The sequence below is a fragment of the Mesoplodon densirostris genome, chromosome 15 (genome assembly GCF_025265405.1).
Source record: "Mesoplodon densirostris isolate mMesDen1 chromosome 15, mMesDen1 primary haplotype, whole genome shotgun sequence".
Lineage (NCBI taxonomy): Eukaryota > Metazoa > Chordata > Mammalia > Artiodactyla > Ziphiidae > Mesoplodon > Mesoplodon densirostris.
In genome coordinates this window covers 47,982,216-48,005,779 of record NC_082675.1, presented here as the reverse complement: position 1 = coordinate 48,005,779, position 23,564 = coordinate 47,982,216, and the positions used below count along the sequence as shown (strand labels likewise).

General features: G+C 40.8%; 1 protein-coding gene across 2 annotated transcripts in view; it reads left to right on the top strand.

Moving 5' to 3' along the window:
- The first annotated feature begins 1,320 nt into the window (after window positions 1-1,320).
- The window catches only part of GAREM1 (GRB2 associated regulator of MAPK1 subtype 1), a 207,439-nt gene continuing 185,195 nt past the window's right edge, over window positions 1,321-23,564 (top strand). For both annotated transcript variants that reach the window (XM_060119323.1, XM_060119322.1), the window contains exon 1: window positions 1,321-1,529. In XM_060119323.1, coding sequence (XP_059975306.1) covers window positions 1,409-1,529 — 121 coding nt within the window. In that variant the 5' untranslated portion in view covers window positions 1,321-1,408. The remainder of the gene's footprint in view (window positions 1,530-23,564) is intronic.

The following is a 23,564-nucleotide window of genomic DNA, read 5'->3' as shown; positions in this document are numbered from 1 at the left end:
GCAGACTGTGGGTTTGTATCTCGGCAAGGCTATCTACAAGTGTGTAATCTTGCCAAACTATCTAATGTCCTGGTACGCGTATCTAGAAAACGGGAACTATTCCAACCTTTAAGCTTGGGAGAGAAATGAGTGAGAAAAGCATGTGAAAACAGCTGGTCCCAGTCGTCTCCCAGTAACCCTTGGCGTGTCCACGGCTGTTGTTAGCCTCATCCTCTGCAGTCTCCAGCAGTTTGTCCATACAATGAAGGTACTAAACCGACAGTCACCTTCCCCTGCGTGGGTACTGATCATTCATTACCTTTCTGCTTCTCGGTGCTTCGGCCTTTTTCATTCTGCCTAGCAGCCAAAGTCTAGACTGCTGGGGGTAACTTCCAGCTGCGTTTCTGGAGAATTGTAGGGCTGGCGGGGGCGGGGGTCGGGGGTCGGGGTGCGGAGGACACGGCAGGGGATGCTCCCCGCCTGCCTTTCCCAGCTTCGTTTGTTTGTGGCATTCTCAAGAGGTGGGCACCAAACAGGTCTTTTTTGTGTCCTGTAGTAGCAACTCCAGTGCTAACAGGGTCGGGGTAGACGGGAGAGTGCCCGACATGAAGACTGAGAAAGATTCCTGAGCTCGCTGCGTTCCTCCAGGGCGCCCTTCGGGCAGGCCCTGGGCAGCGAAGGAGTGCGGGCGCGCGGTGGCGCCCGGGCCAGGGTGCAGGGCCCCCGAACGGTCGGATGGGGGAGCGAGAGCTAAAGCTTGCAGAGCGCGCCGAGCCGCCTGAGCCGCGACCAGACCCAGGAGCCGACTCCAAACGGAGCCAGCCGGGCTACAGCCGGAGGAGGCCGAGAGGGAGGCGGGGCGGGGCGGGGCGGGGCGGGGCGGGGCGGGTGGTTCAGGGGAGGCGGGGGCGGAGGCGGGGGCGGAGGCGGGGGCGGTGTCTCCCCGAGCTGCGCAGGCGTCGCTCGCACCTTGTTGATTAGTCAGTGCTGGGAACGCTGCTATGGCGTTTCTCAGACCCGCGGCTCCTCCTCACACGCTCCAGGCGGAGGGAAGGAGGGGTAAAAGAAGGAGGAGGCGAGCGGGCGGCCGCCGCAGCTGCAGACCCGGGGCCAGAGGAGGAGGCGGAGTGGGAGCCGCCGCATACACCCCGGCCGCCGCCGCCCGCCGCCGCCGCCGGGTTGCTGCGAGTCCTCTCCAGGCTTGAGGGCACGCGGGGCGCCCCGGCCATGTCCCGCAGTGGCAGCTGAGCCGGCCGCGGGCCCCCTCCCTCCCCGCCGCCGCAGCCGCTGCGCCCCCGGGCTGCCCGCGGCCAGAGTGCCCGGCGCCTTCCGCGCGCCCCAGACCGCAAGTGCTAGTAGCGGCGGCCGCCGAGGCGCGGGTGGTGCAGGCGGCGGCGGCGGGAGCGCGGGGCCGGAGGAGGCGGGGAAGATGGACCCGGCGCCCTCGCTGGGCTGCAGCCTCAAGGATGTGAAGTGGAGCTCGGTGGCCGTTCCGCTGGACCTGCTGGTCAGCACTTACCGACTGCCCCAGATCGCGCGGCTGGACAGCGGTGAGTCCCCGCCCGCGGACCGCAGCCTCGGCGCGTCTCTGCACGCGTGTGCCCGGTAGGGTGGGACCCTGTGGGGAGTGGGCTGCCCGCCCCCCAGCGTTGGACTTGGCTCGAGCGGCTGCCGCAGCCCTGGCGCGTCGCTCTCAACTCCCCCCAGCAGCAGCTAGAGGTGTGAAAATCAGAGCCCTAGTAGTATAATTAAAAAGGACGCAAAAAAAAAAAAAAATTCAACATAAGGGAAGCCTCTGCAGATAGTAATCTTGGAGGCGAGCTGTCCCTCTTCACCCGCCTGTAAGAATTACTCAACCTGGGAAACCCTGTATGAGTTATCTTAGGCAACTTTCTTACAAAATAATTGTGCTTTGGGTGGCACCTTTATTTTGGATACTCTCCTCCCCCTCCGCCACAAGAAAGAACAGATTTTAGGGGAAAGGCTCCTGGGTGACCAATGAAAGGGATCACATTTCTCGGAGACGTTTTATTACAGCTTGTCTGTTTTGTTTAACTGAAGAGGAAGTAATTTAGGGCTGTGTGTAGAAAATGTTTTTAGCAGAGGTGATGGTATGCTTAAGGTTAATTATTAGCTTAGCGCCTTTCTAGCCTGGAAAAAAATTGAAAATACACCAAAGCCTGTATTGACTTGGAACGTGAGCTCGGAACTAAGAAATGTTTGTGTTTCCTGAAATTGACAACCAGAAACCAACCAAACGTCTCCCAGCTGTTTGTTCTGCAGGTTGACATCTGCAAACAAGTAGATGGATGTGCATACTGTCAAGCAAATAGATACCTTTCAGTTTGAAAGTTCTGACATGTAAGGTGGCAGTTAAGGTGTGTTTTGTCCTTTGTGTTTTGGTAATAACTTCAGTTGATTTTGGCTTCGTGCGATTTCAGACTGTAGAAACAGGCTTGCTTCTGCTGTGGAGCTGCCAGAAGCACCTGGGCACAGGCTGGCGGGCAAGCAGATAGAGCTGTGGTCACACAAGCCAAGTCAGAACAGCACTGAGCAGAAAAATGTCATTTCAAGTCACAAGGACTTGGGTTACTCCTTTTCTGGAGTACAGGAGTGAGTAACATGAGACGTATAAACGTCCAAAGGCATTTTTGTTCCCTTTCTTTTCTGTAGGGTTAGATCAGACATTTGAAGTACTGATGTGAAAAATAAAGGCAGGAAAGTTCATGAATGCTGTAAAACAGTCTTGGCGTGCGTGTTAGCCTTGTTTGATTGGTGGTGGTAGTGGTGGGCTTTGGGAATAAACTAAGAGTTTTAAAAGTAGTAATGAAGTGCACGTGAGTTCAGGGAGGGTCAGGTGTGTTGAGTCATTTCTGCTTAGAGTGGGCGTGCTTTAAATATGCGTCTATAGATCTGAATCAGAGAGAGAGAGAGAGTGTGTGTGTGTGTGCGTGTGTGCTGACAGTGTTTCATTTACTCCTACACCGTGCAAAATTGTGCATATTGGAAGGTTATGTGAGTCCTCACCTTTTCCTACCATCTCTCATCTCTGCACACTCCCCCAAAACTTACTAGCTAGGTAGTGAACATTGTTGTATGTCGTGTAAAAGTCACCCAGAAGTTTCATTAAACTGAAAGTTTAAAGAGGCTGAATACCAGTTGCAGACATGTTAGCTTTATTATCCTCTTTCCTCTCTCCGCCATTCATAAAAAGGGTCTGAATCAGCAGTGTACCCATCCCACACTTCTTTTTAAAATTAGGACGTGGGTAACAAGTCTTAACAGCGTGTCCTTTCAAGCTGTGGATTTTGATCACGTGTAATTCCAATTCTTTATTGTAAGTTTTCTCTTATTCCCGCTTGAGAATCACAGTGGCATACACAAATTTGGAATCATAGCCAAATACTGCTTTATACCTTGCTTCTTTCACTTAATCCCATCGTATTTAATTTTTTTTCTTTTTTTTTTTTTAAAGCTGCATGATGTTCCATGGGATGATGGCTATATATATCTAGTTCCCTGCAGTGGACATCAAGCGGCTTCATTTTTTTACTATTATTAAGTTGTGATGTAATGAATACTCTTGTACATAAATCTGTTTGTTTGGGTTAGTATGTATTCCTTCCCTGCTGAGTAAGCATGTAGATCCGTTTTAAGTCCTTGATACACATCGTCAGATTGATTTAGAGGTTGTACTGATTTATACACAAATGAGAATTGTGGGAGTACCAGTGTCCCTACAGCCTTAAAATAATAAGTATTTTACAAACAACCAAAAAAAAAAAAAACTCTGCTAATTTGAAGGGGGAAGTGTTAGATTGCCAATTAAATTTGGATAGACTTTAAAAGAAGTGATGATAGATTCCATGCTTATGTTTTAAAGTGTTTCACAGCAATGCTTAGAACATGTTAAGGATATGCCACCATGCTATGTGTGAAATTTGTGCAGTCGTCGACCTGTGTCTGTCCTTTTGTCGGTTTTAGTACTGCAGGTACATTTTATACACGCACACCCTATACTCAGACATGAAAGGTAGTCATTTTCCAAATCACTTGTTTTCAAAGAGGTTAAAGAAATTGAAAAACATGACAGTAGTTGACATTATGTCAAGAGAAAACTGTTGGCTATTTTAAACAGTCATTAAAACCATTAAACATCTGATTTCATAACTGTTGATTATTGAAGGCCTACTATGTGCTGGTACATTTCTAAGTGCTTGATGTATTTTGTCTCATCCTTAGCACCCCATTTTAAGGACTTTGCGAGCCTTGAGATTTAGAGAAATTGAACGACATACCTAGTAAATGGTGGACTGTGATTTTCAGCTGACTTTCCGATTCTAAAGACACCTTTTATCTCAAACTGTACTACCTCCTTCTACTAAGTGAGAGTAGATTTAGAGTAGGTCTAACGTCTGCTCTTAATAGCCCCACTGTCTCTCTGAGAGCTTGAGGACAGAAAAGTCAATATTTTTAAAACAGTGTAGACATCGAATTAAGCGCTGGCCTCATCCATCATATCTAAAGGAGTGGCTGAAAAGAGGTAAGGGGCAGAGGAAAAGAGAGTACAGAATCTGAGAAAGAAGGAAAAAAGCGGAGTCTGAGGGCTTAAGGTATGTAGATGTGACTGTTGACATTACTCCTTAGGACATTTGCCATGTTTAACATACTAACTACACAGTAAGTAAGAGTTTTCCAGTTTTTTGCCTCATGCATGTCAGTAATGAAATGCCAGTCTGATGCATTCAGTATTCCATCCCCAGTGGCGAAATTTGTCATCGTGTAAGATAAATACAAAATTAGTGAGCCTGTATGGTATGGTCTCATGAGTCTTTCTGGAGACTAAAAGAAAAGTACTCCAGCGGTTCTCCTTAGGAGTGAGATACATCTCTTGAGCCAGTGTCTAATCCCCGTCAGCAATGCAGTTAAGATCAGATATCTAACTTCATCATCAATTTTAGAAACTTGGTTGCAGAACCAGGTTCAACAAATGTGTTTATGACTAAGAAGAGGGTGGAGAGAATGCTAATGCTCACCCCCTCATCATCCCATCCTCGCTCAAAGCTAGGTAGGTGGGGAAATTGTTCTTTCTCTGTCTCTTCAATATTTTGTCTTGGAAGGGTTTTCTAAAGGGTTGTTCTACAGCAGTGTTCTTACAACTTTTTTGCTCTTGTAGTGCCTAAAAATTCTGTAAAACCCTGTACCCTAAGCATGTTTTTAAGTTCATTGCTAAAACTGTTCATCCTAAGTTAAAATAGTTGCAGAGGATGTCATTTTTCAGCATACTGTAAATGTTGACTTTTTAAATTGTTACATCATTTAAAAAACTCTGTAGTGCGATCTATATTTAATTCCCAGTATCATTCATTTTTAAAAATGCAGGAGTAAGTTCTTAACAGTAAAAGTCTTACATCTTTCCTTTTTCTCCTTAAATTCATATTTCCATTTCCCTTCCCCTATAGAATTCTATCCCAATGTAATATAGTGTTTTTGTTTGTTCGTTTGTTTTGGTAGAAGGAAGGATTTATTACTTGCAGTAAATAAGAGAACACTGGAGATCTTTCCCAAAGCAGTGTCTCCCAATGTAATATAGTTTTATGCATGAAAGTGTCTTATTGATCACTGTCTTATGTAACAAAAAAGAATGTAAATTGAAATGTAGTATTTTGTATTTCTTTTGGCCATAAGCCTCTTTTTATTTAAATATTTCAGGTTGTTTAAAACAAACAAGTGGGAATTACCTGTCTTAGAGAAGGAGTTACCCAAATGCTGGAGACTTGATCCTCAACAGGCATCAGCATTTTTATTTGTTCCTTTGTTAGTCGCCCTGAGCCCTGTGTTCTTTACACCCTGGCGTAATGAAGATTAGAAAGATCTGGTGAAGGTGATGTAGATGCATTGCTTTTGTAAAGTGGGAGAAGGACCTTTGCGAAGGGGAGGTGATGAAGGACAGCTTCCCTTCGTCAGGAGATGGATGTCCCTCCATCCCAGTCTTGGTTTCAGGCAGATCAGTTTTCAGACAAGAGAATGTTTGGAAGTTGGGGATTTAGAAATTGACTCACTTAGAGCTGTGATGGTGAACCCCTTGGGAAGTGTTGGCTTTGCTTCAGACACATATCCCAGTTCAAAGAATGCTGGTCTAGAGCAGTGAAAGGTGAGCTTATGGTCCTGCCTGCTGAAGGAAGGAGGAAGACCAAAGCTCCGTGAACTGCCAGGGAGAGAGAAATAAAGATGGTGGGCATTGGAGACAGCTGCGTATAAATTAGCAGCAGTCTGTCCCTCCTAGCTTTGTGGAGGAATCAGAGTTGACTCTAAGCCCCAGGTGTGTTGGGACTGTGGGAGCTTTGGTATTTGCTTTCTGCTGAGCTGCTTTTCTAACTTTACCATGTAAGTGCCTGGAGGGCTGATGGTGAAGAAACAAGGTGGACACTCAGATAGCAGTGAGGGTCCACGTGGCTGTTCCCAAATGTCAAAGGTGTTTATAGATTCAAGTTTTATCTTTGAAATTAATGTAAATTCCCAAAATCTGCTCCATGACTGGTGTTACTTTAATATATATTAATTTTTTTTCTAAAGTAACTTAATCTAAGTCTTTTTCCAGGAAGATGTGCTATGCTTATCTTTGGTTTCATTTCCCCTGGCATTCTAAACTGTAAGAGGATACGTATGCCCCAGGTGAGACAGTTGCTTAAAGGATACTGGATTTGGAGCCTAGGAACCTCCGTTCAGTTACAGGCATTGCCATTTCTTAGCCATGTGATCTTGGGCAGTCTCTTAATCCCTTTGATTGGTATTAAAGTTTTCTCATGCAGAAAAGAAAATGTACGTTATACTTGCCCATGAATCTCATAGTTATTCATTAATCTGTTTATTCAATAAGCTAATATTTATTAAGGCCCTACTATGTGTCAAACCCTGTTATAGGTATCGGGACAGTATCACGGAACAAATCAGACAAAAACCTCTTTCCTCATGCAGCCTACAGTCTTACGTATCTACTTACTATGATAGTTAAGTGCAATAATATATGTGAATACATGTGTATTTTATTATGTGTTTTAGTTAATTTATTGTTTTTTGGCCACACCATGTGGCTTGCAGGATCTTAGTTCCCCCACCAGGGATCCAACCTGTGCCCCCTGTGGTGGAAGCTTGGAGTCTTAACCACTGGACTGCCAGGGAATTCCCAATACATATGTATTTTAAAACAATGTAAGATTGACATAGTGCAGGCTCAGAGCAGTTGATGGGGAGGCTTCAGAAGCCTCCCCTTCTGTTGCCTATCATTTAGGCGACAGAAGTCCAGTGAATAATAAATAGATTTTACTATCCTTACAGATAAAGAAGCTGAGGGAAATGTTCTGTGTGACTTTAGTCCATTTCCTTCTGAGTATTCCAGGTTATTGACTTAGTAATACACAGGTTATAAAAAGGTGGTGTAAGGTCTTTATCAGAGAGAAAGTCTTGTAAACTAACTCAACCAAGATTGGGTTTGGGAGAGACAGGAAGTTAGTTTTAACTTTAGGTTTTAACTTAATCCAGAACCACATGTGAGCCTGACCTAGTGATACTGAGACACTGGAATCTTTTTTTAGTATATACTCATTGATGCTTTTATCGGACCGATGATGATTTTCAGAGCACCTATAGTTGGAGAACTATTAGCAGGAAAGAAGTGCCTAGTATGATGTTATACACAATGTGGGTTATGAAGAAAGTCTCTTGAATATTCTTTTATATACCATATACTTTTACTTTCCTCTCGTTGTCATGTATTCTAGTTGGCCATGCCTAAAAATGATGAAAAAAGAATAGGAGAGGACCTTGTGGAGGACAGTGGACGGAGGTAAACATTTAGACCCACAAGATGAGATTTGGACATGGCTCCTTGAATACTTTTGCTTTTCAAGTAAGATGGCTGGTTTTTTGTTTTTTTTTTTGCGGTACGCGGGCTTCTCACTGTTGTGGCCTCTCCCGTTGCGGAGCACAGGCTCCAGACGCGCAGGCTCAGCGGCCATGGCTCACGGGCCCAGCCGCTCCGCGGCATGTGGGATCTTCCTGGACCGGGACATGAACCCGTGTCCCCTACATCGGCAGGCGGACTCTCAACCACTGCGCCACCAGGGAAGCCCCAAGATGGCTGTTTTGAAAGTCTTAAATGAGTATCCACATGACCAGTAAAAAAAATCTTAAGATGCTCAGTTCATCTGTAAAAGGAAAACTGGTTTGACCATTGTGATCAACTGCATCATAGTTTAAAGAGAGAGTATTTTAGTCTCTTTACCTCATTTGGCTGCCTTGTTGAAATAGCAAGTTCTAGTAGACCAGCTTGTAAACTCCTTTATTTTTGTTTAAGATTCTTGAGGTATCTGTCTTTTCACTTACTAAGCTGCAGTTCTAGGAAGACTCATAAACTCCCTCTCGTCTTCAGCAGGGCTATCAATCTTAAGAAGACCAGCTATTATATGCAACTTGAAAAATAACTTTTATTGCTGGTTTATGTATTATTTTGTCATACTTGACAAAATATACCTGCTAAAATATTTTTTAAATCTCATGGGATTAACTCCTCTTTTAGATGACATTTCCACATGACGATGCTCCCCCCACATCTCAGCCTCCACCCCTGTTCCCAGTTTCACAAGATTATTTACTCAAATTTTAGGTTAAAGGTATTTAGGGTAATTTTTACTGTTTCCTAGCTTCTAAGCACAATGCCTGGTACATAGGAGGCATTCAGTAAGAATGTAATAAATTAATAAGCAAATTTCAGTGTTAAAATTTTTAAGGTCCAAAATATCGGTATTACTAAAGCTGTCTATGACCTCTGCTAGTCTGACATAGAATTTCACGCTTGTTCCACTTGAGATAAGGTGGTAGGTCCTAAAATTAGCAGTAGGAAAAATAGAGACTGGTAGAGCATCATGATGAAATAATGATTCTTAGGGTCATTAATTATCAATATTGTAAATAAGTTATTTCTAGAAATTACAACTCATTTTTTCAGATTTTTTTGCTTTCTTACTAGTTCTTTCATTCTGAAATTAAGACGCCTTCTTTACATATTACGTGTAGCTATGTCATTGAATTTTTAATCTTATATCACCTAGAATACCATAAATCTTTGGAACTAGTCAACTCTTAAAACAATAAAGAAAAACCTGATTGGATAGTCAGCTAGCCATTTAACTATCCATTGTCTCATCTTCTCAGGGCACCAGGGATTTTACTTCTAAGCAAAACAAGCCACTTGGTTTAAGTAGTGTTACAAAACTACAACTGCTAATTTGATACAGTTGTCATCTTCCTAGAATAGCCCCAAGATTGACTTGAAACCATAGTGTCTTAATCCCAGCCAATGAGTTTCCTTTTCTGCCATTGCAGGAGTATTACATAGTGGTAAAATAAAAAGGAAAAACCAATATTCCTTAGCCCTTTTCTAGTTCTGGGGATGAATTACTTTATATATACTTATAGGCAAGTCATTTTAATTGATTCTGCTACTTATTAAACCTACTTTGAAGTATTTAAATACCACTTGGGCTTTGATGACTTGAATGGTTGTTTAATAAATATCAAGTTATTGAATTCAAAATGCAATGTGAAGTCTTATAGTTAATGAAGCTAGTTGTTATTCAGGCTAATATTTAACGTGTACAGTAAGTTACTACGATTAGCCCTGGTTATAGCTTAGAGAGGAATGTAATTGTGAGCAGTGCTTATGTTTGTATCCTTGTGAAGATTTAAAATAGGTTATGTTCTGTTGTTTTTTTCCACTCAGTAGAGAAAAATTTCCTTGGTCAGATTTTTTTTTTCAAGGTGACAGCTTTCTCAATACCAGACTTTAAGATGTTAGAAATGAAAATTTGCTCTTGATAATTAGTTCACATTGACGGTATTTTCCTCCTAGCAGGGAACCAGATTCAAATATCCAAAAGTAACTGGAAAAGGGTAAATATTTACTTTTCTATTTTTAAACGTATCTGTTACCTTGTAGGTAATTAGGAAGAACTGGTTATAAGAGATTTTTGTCATCCATTCAAAAAAAACGTTAATGAAATGCCAGAGGAAACTCACTTGAATAACTCCAGGCCATCCATCTGTGCAGACGCTATACTCCGTGACTGATATTCACTTTGAATTGCCACTCTCTTTAGCAGCAATGGGCAAGTAGGGAAGGGCTGGAATCAAGGACCTAACATCTATTCCATTGTCATTCCTGGTCCCCAGTAGCTTGTGCTATGAAATCTTCAATTTGTTTCAGGTTAACATTTAATGTAATGCAGGATCCATTTTTACCTTGGACCACCGACCTGAAAAATCAGTCAAGCGCCAGACCCAAGTTAAAAACAATTCAATTAGTTATGCCTAAAGAGAGCGAGAGCTCTAGAGGTTTCAGATTACTTATTTAAAAATAATAAAGAACATAAAGCTTCATTAAGATATTCTGCTGTTATTTTTTCCTGTTTATTTTGGTCCAGTCTTTGGTCTGTTAAGAGGAAGGGAGCCACTGAGAGTAGACAGGATCAAGAGAAAAATTTTCACAAGCTCAACATGGCCAGGTGCATCAGTTTAGGTTAATTTCAACTGTGTGTAACAGAGACCAAAAAAAAAAAAAGTGGAGATTTCTTTTTCATATAACAAAAGTCTAAAGGAACACGGTCCAGGATGATAAGGCAGATCCACAGAGTCAAGGACCCAGGCTCCTCATGTCTTTCTGCTCTGTCATCCTCAGAGGTAGTTTTGACTTTATGGTTCTCAGTGGCTACTAGAGCTCCAGCGATCATGTCTGCATCCCAGACAGGAGGAAGGGAAAAAGGGTATGTTTTACTGCACCACACTTACATCTCATTGGTCAGGACTTACACACTCCTATATGGGCAGGAAGGCAAAGAACTGGAGTCTTAACTGGGCACAGTGCCCAGGGTTTTTTACTGCAGGAGAGGAGAGCAGTGAATATTGGGAGCCACCTAGCAGCTTTTGCCATTCAGATTTTTGCTTTGATGCCTTTTCTTTTTTTCTCCTATTCAAAACTTACTAAAATAGTCATGCCCTGTAAATAACTAGTAAGAACCTCCTGTATAGCACAGGGAACTCTACTCAATACTCTGTAATGACCTATATGGGAATAGAATCTAAAAAAGAGTGGATATATGTATGTGTGTAACTGATTGACTTCGCTGTACAGCCGAAACTAACACAACATTGTAAATCAACTGTACTCCAATAAAAATTAATTTTAAAATAAGTAAATAAAGGTACTGTGCATCTTAAGAAAAAAAAACAAAAGTCATGCTTGGGCCCTAATTCCTTGACATCTCCTTGTTCAGGTTCTTCCTTAGCTAAGAGAGTAGGAACTTCTTGCCCCAACTTACTTTGCTCTCTTCATCCTTGAGCTATAACCTTAAAGCAGTTCTATTTAAGAGGCCCCTTATTAGAGGTGGAAGTACTTTATCAGTAAGCCATGAAAAGTTGTATACTCTAAGGAATTGTTGTTAGAAGTCACTCTCATATTCTTTTTTGGTTTGTCTGCTTATCAGGTTTTGCCCCTGACCTGATACACACAATGGGGATAGTTGTCCAATTTTTTATTTTTTTAATTTTTTTGGCTGCATTGGGTGTTTGTTGCTGCACGCGGGCTTTCTCTAGTTGCGGCGATCGGGGGCTACTCTTCGTTGCGGTGCACGGGCTTCTCACTGTGGTGGCTTCTCTTGTTGAGGAGCATGGGCTCTAGGCATATGGGCTTCAGTAGTTGTGGCTCGCACGCTTCAGTAGCTGTGGCTTGTGGGCTCTAGAGCACAGGCTCAGTAGTTATGGCGCACGGGCTTAGTTGTTCCGCGGCATGTGGGATCTTCCCGGACCAGGGCTCGAATCTGTGTCCCCTGCATTGGCAGGCAGATTCTTAACCACTGCACTACCAGGGAAGCCGTGTCCAATTTTTTAAAGGTGCTTTTTTTCCTGCTCTATTTCTTTTGCCAGAGAGGCTTGGTGGGTTTTTTTTTTTTTAAAACATACTATTTTCCCCCCAGATATCATTGTTATAGAGAATTTGGAAAATGTAGACAGAAAATGACAGAACTGAATATCAGTGTTAATTCCAGAGGTAATATAATTTGTTATGTAACCTTTTTTTAAAAACATTTTATTTATTTATTTTGGGCCGCGTTGGGTCTTCGTTGCTGTGCACAGGCTTTCTCTAGTTGCGGCACGTGGAGGCTACTTTTCGTTGCGGTGCCGGCTCGCGGGCTCTAGGGCGCAGGCTCAGTAGTTGTGGCGCATGGGCTTAGTTGCTCCGCGGCATGTGGGATCTTACCGGACCAGGGCTCGTACCTGTGTCCCCTGTATTGGCAGGCGGATACTTAACCACTGCGCCACCGGGAAAGTCCTGTAACCATTATTAACATTTTCCTATTATGCAGGCATGCCATGTAAACGGAGAATATATATAAAAGTGAGACCAAGCTATATCTAAAACTTTAAAAATTTTTCATTATATCATGAGCATTTTCCTTCATTATTAATATTCTTTAAAAATAAAATTGTCATGACTGAATGTAATTCTTCTATTACCAATTAACCATTGTTTATTTGACTATTTTCCACTCGTTAGACATTTAGTTGTTTTAAGTGTTATGTTTTTGAGGCTATCTTTATACTTAAATTTGTCAGTTTTGTACATCATTTCATTATTTGGGATTCCTGGAAGTGGGATTAAAAAAATTATTTATTTTTTAGATTGTTGATGTGTATTGCTAAATTGTATCCGGGAAAGTTTGTACCATTAACAATGAATGAGTAATATCATTGTGCATCATTGAATATCATAGGTGTTTTTCAGTCTTTGCTAATTCAGATAATTTAAAAATTGACACTTTTTCTAATTTGTATTGCTTTGATGACTAGTAGAATAAATTCAATAATTTTATCATATTTGTGAATTTTATGAGTTCTTTGTTTAGTTTTTTGGTAGAGTTTTTTTTTAAAGCTTCTGTAATAAAAATGAAATCCTAGTGTCCTTTATTCTTGGTTTTTCTGCAGGATGTTTATAATCTCCAGGTTTCAGGTGGGCTTAATCACTTTATAAACTTCTGTTCTATTTTTTCCAGTTAATATTCATAAATAGGTATTACCTCTGTTTCTGAAATTGAATAAGTGTGGTTAATTTACTTTTCTTCATCGAGTTGGATATTGGATTTAAATGTTATGTTCAGTGTTGCATTGTGGCCCGTCAATAATCTCATGAAAATCTTGATAAAACCATGGTGTGTGTTCGTAACTATAATTATACATACAGAATTTGAATTCATGTCATGGAGAGTTCCCACTGGTACATCATTGTTGACAAATTCCTGTGCATTGCATAAAACTAAGCTGACAAACTAGGTTCATCACTATTCGGTTTTAAAGACTAAGAATGAATAGACAAGTTTATAAAAATATTTCATTATTTTTACATGTAATCTATAATGAACCCTGAAGTGCTGCATTTAGGGCAGTTAGAGTTTTCTATTCCATTTCCTATTCTCTCTCTTGTAAGCGTTGGGTTTTGGCAAATTCAGAGCCTGTTGAAGCTTAGAATCTGAGTGCTGATGTGAGAGAATAAATACTAGAGATTCACAGATAACTTCAAGACCAGAAGAGAAGCAAACGTGATAGTTTGAATGTCATTTCATTTCCGCTGTTGAATATCTGTGCAAATGTCGACTTTGATGTAGTAATGTTTAAGAAGAAGGGAACCAGAGATAAGAGAAGGAAAACCCAGTTTAATTCCTTCTACGTATAGACAGTGATTGATGGGGGAATAAAATACGTATCCCACTGCCAACTTGGCACCTGAGGACTCTATAAATAGTTGTCTTTATCAGAGGCTTGAGGTGACAGTTGCTGAAAGCACAGTACAAGATGACTTTAAGAGAACCTTTTAGTGCCAAAGAAGAAGCCTCAAATTAACTTCACAGGGGATCAGGTAGCTTGTGAATTGTACTTGCCCCTCCCCCCAGTCTTCTGTCTTTTTTCTTGACTCTGTTGGGAAGATAACAATCTGAGCAGGTTGTATACGGTTGAATACAGTAGCTATCTGAGGAGTTTCGTGCTAATGGACCCTAGAGGGGGAGAGAAAATGAGAAATATATGAACTAAGTTATAAATGTCATGTACAGTCTATTTAGTTTTTTAAATTGTCACAATAAAACAAAACTTCATTTCTCCCAATTATAAACATCGTGTATTCACAATTAAAAATTTGAATGCATGGAAATATTTTAAAACTAAAGATAATCTGAGGTCCCACCATCCTAAGATAACTTGGTGACTGTCCTCTCTTGCATCCTCTATTCTCTTTCTCTCTTACACTCTTATAATTTTACAGAAACGAGGCATTTTATCTGCCACTTTTGTTTTTTGTTTTTTTACTTTCTCCCTTCACATCAACCCCCATTCCTCCAATCCAACCCTGCCTACCCACACAATCCACTTTAATAATCCAGGAGTATCTTTCATATTTCCTCTATACTCATATAATTCTGCACTGACGTTAGGTTTACAGTCAGTATCTGCAGGGGATTGGTTCCAAAACCCCCGCAGATACCAGAATCTGTGGATGCTCAAGTCCACATAGTAAAATGGCCGTAGTATAGTGGCCCTCTGTATCCATGGGTTCTGCATCCATGGATCCAACCAACCTTGATTCGAAGACAATACTGAAACAAAACTCTGTCATTGCTTTTTAAAAACAGGATTATATTATACATACTTGTGTATTATACATACTTCTTGGCTTCTTGTTTATGTCGCTCATGGGAATCTTTCTAAATCATCTGGTGTAAAACAAATTCTTTCTTTGTTAATAGCTGCATAACAGTCCATGGTGCGGGTATACTCATTCTTCTGTTCATTTGTGTTCAACTTGTTTCTTGGTCTCTGTTATTGGCCTCTGTTAATTATACTTCACTAAACCTCCATGTACATAATGTTGTTAATTTGTTCATTATTTCTATAAAAGTCTGTGTTTTCTCTCACATATCTTTTACTTCTCCCCCAAACGTCTTTGATGGCATTGTCTTCCCGATTCTCTTTTTTTTTTTTTTTTTTTTTTGCGGTACGCGGGCCTCTCACTGTTGTGGCCTCTCCCGTTGCGGAGCACAGGCTCCAGATGCGCAGGCTCAGCGGCCATGGCTCACGGGCCCAGCCGCTCCGCGGCATGTGGGATCTTCCCGGACCGGGGCACGAACCCGTGTCCCCTGCATCGGCAGGCGGACTCTCAACCACTGCGCCACCAGGGAAGCCCAACATTTTAACTTTTTTTTTTTTTGCGGTAAGCGGGCCTCTCACTGTTGTGGCCTCTCCCATTGTGGAGCACAGGCTCTGGACGCGCAGGCTCAACGGCCATGGCTCACGGGCCCAGCCACTCCTCGGCATGTGGGATCTTCCCAGACCGGGGCACGAACCCGCGTCCCCTGCATCGGCAGGCGGACTCTCAACCACTGAGCCACCAGGGAAGCCTCCCGATTCTCTTAATCTCACACGCAAGGACCAAAATGAAATCTTTTTAGAAAAAATTATTTAGGGAAAGTGGGTCTTTTATCCCAGTATCAGAACCCAATTCACAGAAGTGGACCCGATTTAACAGCGGTTGCCCAAATGCTGTCCAAAAAGTCAGTAACAATTCTCATTTCCATCACTGATGTATGAGAATACCATTTCTCCAAATCTGTGACAACCATTAGATGTTATAAAGTTTAAAAGAAATATTTGCCAGACTAATGGACATAAAATGAGATCTAACTGCTATGTTAATTTGCATTTGCCTGACCATTAGTGATTTTTGTGCCCTTTTAATGTCTGTTTATCACGTAGACTCGCTCTTCTGCAAATTGACATATTTTTTGCTGCTTTTTCTGTTGTCATTTTATTCTTGCCAATTTCTAGGTGCTGTTTATATATTATAGAGATTTTTTCTTATTTACATTTACCTTATCTGGTGACTTTGTTTATATTATATGTATCCAAGAGTTGAAAATTTTTACTTAGACAAGTGTCTTTTTTTTTAAGAAATTTCATGTAATGTCTGAAACATTTATATTAACATAATGCCACACAAATAACCCAATGAAAGTTTAATATTAGTTGTTTTCTTTGTTTGTTTGTTTATACTGCAGGTTCTCATTAGTCATCAATTTTATACACATCAGTGTATACAAGTCAATCCCAATCGCCAAATTCAGCACACCACCATCCCCACCCCACCACAGTTTTCCCACCTTGGTGTCCATACGTTTGTTCTCTACATCTGTGTCTCAGTTTCTGCCCTGCAAACCAGCTCATCTGTACCATTTTTCTAGGTTCCACATACATGCATTAATATACGATATTTGGTTTTCTCTTTCTGACTTACTTCACTCTGTATGACAGATTCTAGATCTGTCCACGTCTCAACAAATGACTCAATTTTGTTCCTTTTTATGGCTGAGTAATATTCCATTGTATATATGTACCACTACTTCTTTATCCATTCGTCTGTTGATGGGCATTTGGGTTGCTTCCATGACCTGGCTATGTAAATAGTGCTGCAGTGAACTTTGGGGTGCATGTGTCTTTTTGAATTATGTTTTTCTCTGGGTATATGCCCAGTAGTCGGATTGCTGGATCATATGGTAAATCTATTTTTAGTTTTTTAAGGAACCTCCATACCACTCTCCATAGTGGCTGTATCAATTTACATTCCCATCAACAGTGCAAGAGGGTTTTCTTTTCTCCACACCCTCTCCAGCATTTGTTGTTTGTAGATTTTCTGATGATGCCCATTCTAACTGGTGTGAGATGATACCTCATTGTAGTTTTGATTTGCATTTCTCTAATAATTAGTGATGTTGAGCAGCTTTTCATGTGCTTCTTGGCCATCTGTATGTCTTCTTTGGAGAAATGTCTATTTAGGTCTTCTGCCCATTTTTGGATTGGGTTGTTTGTTTCTTTAATATTGAGCTGCATGAGCTGTTTATATATTTTGGAGATTAATCCTTTGTCCATTCATTCATTTGCAAATATATTCTCCCATTCTAAGGGTTGTCTTTTCGTCTTGTTTATGGTTTCTTTTGCTGTGCAAAAGCTTTGAAGTTTCATTAGGTCCCATTTGTTTATTTTTGCTTTTATTTCCATTACTCTAGGAGGTGGATCAAAAAAGATCTTGCTGTGATTTATGTCAAAGAGTGTTTTTCCTATATTTTCCTCTAAGAGTTTTATAGTGTCCGGTCTTACATTTAGGTCTTTAATCCATTTTGAGTTTATTTTTGTGTATGGTGTTAGGGAGTGTTCTAATTTCATTCTTTTACATGTAGCTGTCCAGTTTTCCCAGCACCACTTATTGAAGAGACTGTCTTTTCTCCATTGTATATCTTTGCCTCCTTTGTCATAGATCAGTTGACCAAAGGTGCGTGCGTTTATCTCTGGGCTTTCTATCCTGTTCCATTGATCTATGCTTCTGTTTTTGTGCTGGTACCATATTGTCTTGATTACTGTAGCTTTGTAGTATAGTCCGAAGTCAGGGAGTCTGATTCCTCCAGCTCTGTTTTTTTTCCCTCAAGACTGCTTTGGCTATTTGGGGTCTTTTGTGTCTCCATACAAATTTTAATGTGATTTGTTCTAGTTCTGTAAAAAAATGCCATTGGTAATTTGATAGGGATTGCATTGAATCTGTAGGTTGCTTTGGGTAGTATAGTCATTTTCACAATATTGATTGTTCCAATCCAAGACCATGGTATATCTCGCCATCTGTTTGTATCATCTTTAATGTCTTTCATCAGTGTCTTATAGTTTTCTGCATACAGTTTGCTAGTATTTTGTTGAGGATTTTTGCATCTATATTCATCAGTGATATTGGTCTGTAATTTTCTTTTTTTGTGGTATCTTTGTCTGGTTTTGGTATCAGGGTGATGGTGGCCTCATAGAATGAGTTTGGGAGTGTTCCTTTCTCTGCAATTTTTGGAAGAGTTTGAGAAGGATGGGTGTTAGCTCTTCTCTAAATGTTTGATAGAATTCACCTGTGAAGCCATCTGGTTCTGGACTTTTGTTTGTGGAAAGATTTTTAATCAGTTTCAATTTCATTACTTGTGATTGGTCTGTTCATATTTTCTATTTTTCCTGGTTCAGTCTTGGAAGGTTATACCTTTCTAAGAATTTGTCCATTTCTTCCAGGTTGTACATTTTATTGGCATAGATTTGCTTCTAGTACTCTCTTCTGATGCTTTGTATTTCTGTGGTGTCCTTTGTAACTTTTCCTTTTTCATTTATAATTTTATTGATTTGAGTCCTCTCCCTCTTTTTCTTGATGAGTCTGGCTAATGGTTTATCAATTTTGCTTATCTTCTCAAAGAACCAGCTTTTAGTTTTATTGATCTTTGCTACTGTTTTCTTTGTTTCTATTTCATTTATTTCTTCTCTGATCTTTATGATTTCTTTCCTTCTGCTAACTTTGGGTTTTGTTTGTTCTTCTTTCTCTAGTTCCTTTAGGAGTAAGATTAGATTGTTTACTTGAGATTTTTCTTGTTTCTTGAGGTAGGCTTGTACAGCTATAAAGTTCGCTCTGAGAACTGCTTTTGCTGCATCCCATAGGTTTTGGATTGTCGTGTTTTCATTGTCATTTGTCTCTAGGTATTTTTTGATTTCCTCTTTGATTTCTTCAGTGATCTCTTGGTTATTTAGTAATGTATTGTTTAGCCTCCTTGTGTTTGTGTTTTTTATGTTTTTTTCCCTGTAATTCATTTCTAACCTCATAGTGTTCTGGTCAGAAAAGATGCTTGATATGATTTCAATTTTCTTAAATTTACTGAGGCTTGATTTGTGACCTAAGATGTGATCTATCCTGGAGAATGTTTTGTGTGCACTTGAGAAGAAACTGTAATTTGCTGTTTTTGGATGGAATGTCCTATAAATATCAATGAAATCTATCTGGTCTACTGTGTCATTTAAAGCTTCTGTTTCCTTATTTATTTTCATTTTGGATGATCTGTCCATTGGTGTAAGTGAGGTGTTAAAGTCCCCCCTATTATTGTGTTTCTGTCAATTTTCTCTTTTAGAGCTGTTACAGTTGCCTTATGTATTAAGGTGCTCCTATGTTGGGTGCATATATATTGATAATTGTTATATCTTCTTTTTGGATTGGTCCCTTGACCGTTATGTAGTGTCCTTCCTTGTCTCTTGTAACATTTTTTATTTTAAAGTCTATTTTATCTGATATGAGTATAGCTACTCCAGCTTTCTTTGATTTCCATTTGCATGGAATATCTTTTTCCATTCCCTCACTTTCAGTCTGTATGTGTTGCTAGGTCTGAAGTAGGCCTCTTGTAGACAGCATATATATGGGTCTTGTTTTTGTATCCATTCAGCAAGCCTGTGTCTTTTTGTTGGAGCATTTAATCCATTCACGTTTAAGGTAATTATCGATATGTATGTTCCTATGACCATTTTCTGAATTGTTTTGGGTTTGTTTTTGCAGGTCCTTTTCTTCTCTTGTGTTTCTCACTTAGAGGAGTTCCTTTAGCATTTCTTGTAGAGCTGGTTTGGTGGTGCTGAATTCTCTTAGCTTTTGCTTGTCCGTTAAGCTTTTGATTTCTCCCTCGAATCTGAATGAGATCCTTGCTGGGTATAGTAATCTTGGTTGTAGGTTCTTCCCTTTCATCCCTTTAAGTATATCATGCCACTCCCTTCTGGCTTGTAGAGTTTCTGCTGAGAAATCAGCTGTTAACCTTATGGGAGTTCCCTTGTATGTTATTTGTCATTTTTCCCTTGTTGCTTTCAATAATTTTTCTTTGTCTTTAATTTTTACCAATTTGATTACTATGTGTCTCGGCGTGTTTCTCCTTGGGTTTATCCTGTATGGGACTTGCTGCACTTCCTGGACCTAGGTGGCTCTTTCCTTTCCCATGTTAGGGAAGTTTTCGACTATAATCTCTTCACATATTTTCTCGGGTCCTTTCTCTCTCTCTTCTCCTTCTGGGATCCCTATAATGTGAATGTTGTTGCGTTTAATGTTGTGCCAGAGGTCTCTTAGGCTGTCTTCATTTCTCCTCATTCTTTTTTCTTTAATCTGTTCAGCAGCAGTGACTTGCACCGTTCTGTCTTCCAGGTCACTTGTCCGTTCTTCTGCCTCAGTTATTCTGCTGTTGATTCCTTCTAGTGTAGTTTTCATTTCAGTTACTGCATTGTTCATCTCTGTTTGTTTCTTCTTTATTTCTTCTAGGTCTTTGTTAAACATTTCTTGCAACTTCTCCATCTTTGCCTCCATTCTTTTTCCGAGGTCCTGGATCATCTTCACTATCATTATTCTGAATTCTTTTTCTGGAAGGTTGCCTATCTCCACTTCATTTAGTTGTTTTTCTGGGGTTTTATCTTGTTCCTTCATCTGGTACATAGCCCTCTGCCTTTTCACCTTGTCTATCTTTCTGTGAATGTGGTTTTTGTTCCACAGGCTGCAGGATTGTAGTTTTTGCTTCTGCTTTCTGCCCTCTGGTGGATGAGGCTCTCTAAGAGGCTTGATGGGAGGGACTGGTGGTGGGTAGAGCTGACTGTTGCTCTGGTGGGCAGAGATCAGTAAAACTTTAATCCACTTGACTGTTGATGGGGGGGCTGGATTCCCTCCCTGTTGGTTGTTTGGCCTGAGGCAGCCCAACACTGGAGCCTCCCTGGGATCTTTGGTGAGGCTAATGACAGACTCTATGAGGGCTCACACCAAGGAGTACTTCCCAGAACTTCTACTGCCAGTGTCCTTGTCCCCACGGTGAAACAGAGCCACCCCCTGCCTCTGCAGGAGACCCTCCAACACTAGCAGGTAGGTCCAGTTCAGTCTCCGCTGGGGTCACTGCTCCTTCCCCTGGGTCCTGATGCGCACACTGCTTTGTGTGTGCCCTCCAAGATTGGAGTCTCTGTTTCCCCCAGTCTTGTCAAAGTCCTGCAATCAATTCCCACTAGGCTTCAAAGTCTGATTCTCTAGGAATTCTTCCTCCCATTGCCGGACCCCCAGGTTGGGAAGCCTGACGTGGGGCTCAGAACCTTCACTCCAGTGGGTTGACTTCTGTGGTATAAGTTCACCAGTCTGTGAGTCACCCACCCACCATTTATGGGATTTGATTTTACTGTGATTGCGCCCTTCCTACTGTCTCATTGTGGCTTCTCCTTTGTCCTTGGTTGTGGGGTATCTGTTTTGGTGAGTTCCAGTGTCTTCCTGTTGATGATTGTCCAGCAGCTAGCTGTGATTCTGCTGTTCTCACAAGAGGGAGTGAGAGCACGTCCTTCTACTCCGCCATCTTGTTTCCTCCTAGACAAGTGTCTTTTTCTTGTGTTTTCACTCTTGGCTGAGAAAGTGACTCCTAGATTGTATATCCATTTTCTTAGATATTCTAGGAAGATTTAAAAACAATTTTTTTAAATTTAAGTCTTTAGTCCATCTGGAATTAATTTTTGCATATGATGTAAGATTTTTTTATTTTCTTTCAGACTGTTGTGCCAGCCCATTTATTCAAAAGTATGCTTACTAAATTGAATATCATTGTCAAAGTTTTGTTCTTTAACAGTAGAAAAGACACACTTCATCCACACCTGTCTTTTAGGGATTGCCTTGTGCTGTGATGTAAAAACATGTAGGTTAATGAAATCTGAAAACAGATTTTTTAAAAAATTTTTCTTTTTTATAATTCTTTTTATTAAAAAGAAGTTGTGGCTAGAGCTGTCCCTAACCTTGATTTACTCTTCTTTTCCAATAGCTGTGGGAGGTCTGAGATTTTTTTTCTAAAGAAAATTTTAATTCATTTTAAAGCCAGTGCTACCCTGTTGAGTCTGGGAAATGATAGTAACTTGTTAAATGCCTTCTGGAAGCCTAGTCCAGATGCTTTGGCAATAAGTTGTCTCCAGGGAAGAATTTGTTTTAAAATGATACTGTACTAAGCTGGTGTGTGTGTGTGTGTGTGTGTGTGTGTAAAAGAGAGAGTATGTGCCTTGCAAAATTTCAGAAGCATTTTCAAGTTGTGCTCATCTTTTTAACTGTTTGATTAATTGAAAGTGTATTTACCCCATTATTTTTTAGACAAGGAGCACACTTCACACACTATTTTTAACATATATCTGTGTTTATTGCTTTAAAATCCCATTATGACCCACATCTGTTCATTTTTAAAGGCTTAAAGTAAATTTCTCTTAATGTTTTCCTTACCTCCCCGCAAATCGTGGATGGCATTGTCTTCCTGATTCCTCTTAATTTCACATGCAAGGAGCAAAATTAAATCTTTTTAGGAAAAACGTAGGGAAATGTGGACCTGATATCTCAATGTCCCAGACTTTCTGCTTAAAAAAAGGAGAAATAAGTGTGAGAAGAGAACTCATACAAAGATCATTCTTTGAGACTTTTTCTACTGTAAGACCTTTGTGCAGAACTACAACAAAATCTCAATCGTGCATTCCATAAAGTCCTCCAAACTTTATGAAGTTGGAGTTGGGTGTGTTTAAACGTTTCATCACTCCTCTTTTTCGGTGTCTTTCTGAGCCAACTGAGAGCCAGGATCCTGTCTTCTCTTTCCATTGTACATTTCACAGGGTCTAGTAGGACCACCGGATGTCCACCAGATGGATCAGAAATCCTGTCTGAGTGACTCTGCCACAGAGCTCTCTGGACACTCCAGCTTATCCCTAAAGTATTTGCAAGCTCCACCCCTGGACACACACAGGTGTACATACTCTATTCTTCACCTTCAGACCTTTTGTCAAGTTCTGGGCATGGAAAGAAGTGGTAACCGGTTTGTTACCTTATTTGGAAAAGGGGGTTTTGCAGATGTAATTAATAGTTTTGAGATGAAATCATCCTGGATTACATGAGTGTGCTCTAAGTTCACTGACACCTGTCATTCGAAGAGAAAGGCAGAGGGGGGTTTGAGACAGACAGAAGAGGAGGGAGAGATTAGAGTGATAGAGCCACAAGCCACGGTATTCCTGAAACCGTCAGAAGCTGCAAGAGGCAGCAAACAGAATCTCCCCTAGAGCCTCCCAAGGAAGCACAGGCTTGCCGACAGCTTGATTTTGGACTTCTGGCCTCCAGAGCTATGAGAATAAATTTCTGTTGTTTTAAGGCATCCAATTTGTGGAAATTTATTATGGCAGCCAGAGGAAACTACATATATACACATACATGCACATAAGCACACATACATATGTAAACACACACACACAAATTTTGCTGGCCTATAGTTAAATGAAGTGTCAGATAAGTTTTTTAACATCAGAAGTTATAAATGTGTCATCTCCTTTTCTGGATTTTCCCAGTGATAGAGTGTACCCTAACATCCATCAGTAGGCTGATGGATAAGTGGGATTATGGAATGTGGTTTTCACAGTGTGTTTGCTGAGCAGCTGTGGATCACACGCCCGCTGTCTTACAAGCACAGTACCAAGTTCCAGGAACATGAAGGTAAGTGCAGTCCTGATGCTCAAGGAGTTCAGAGGCCCACTGGGCAGGTAGATTCTTAGAGTTAACTATTATCGTGTAATAAGCGTGGAAACGCTTCATCCCAGAGGTCAATTAATATTGCCAGGAGCTCTGGAGGCAG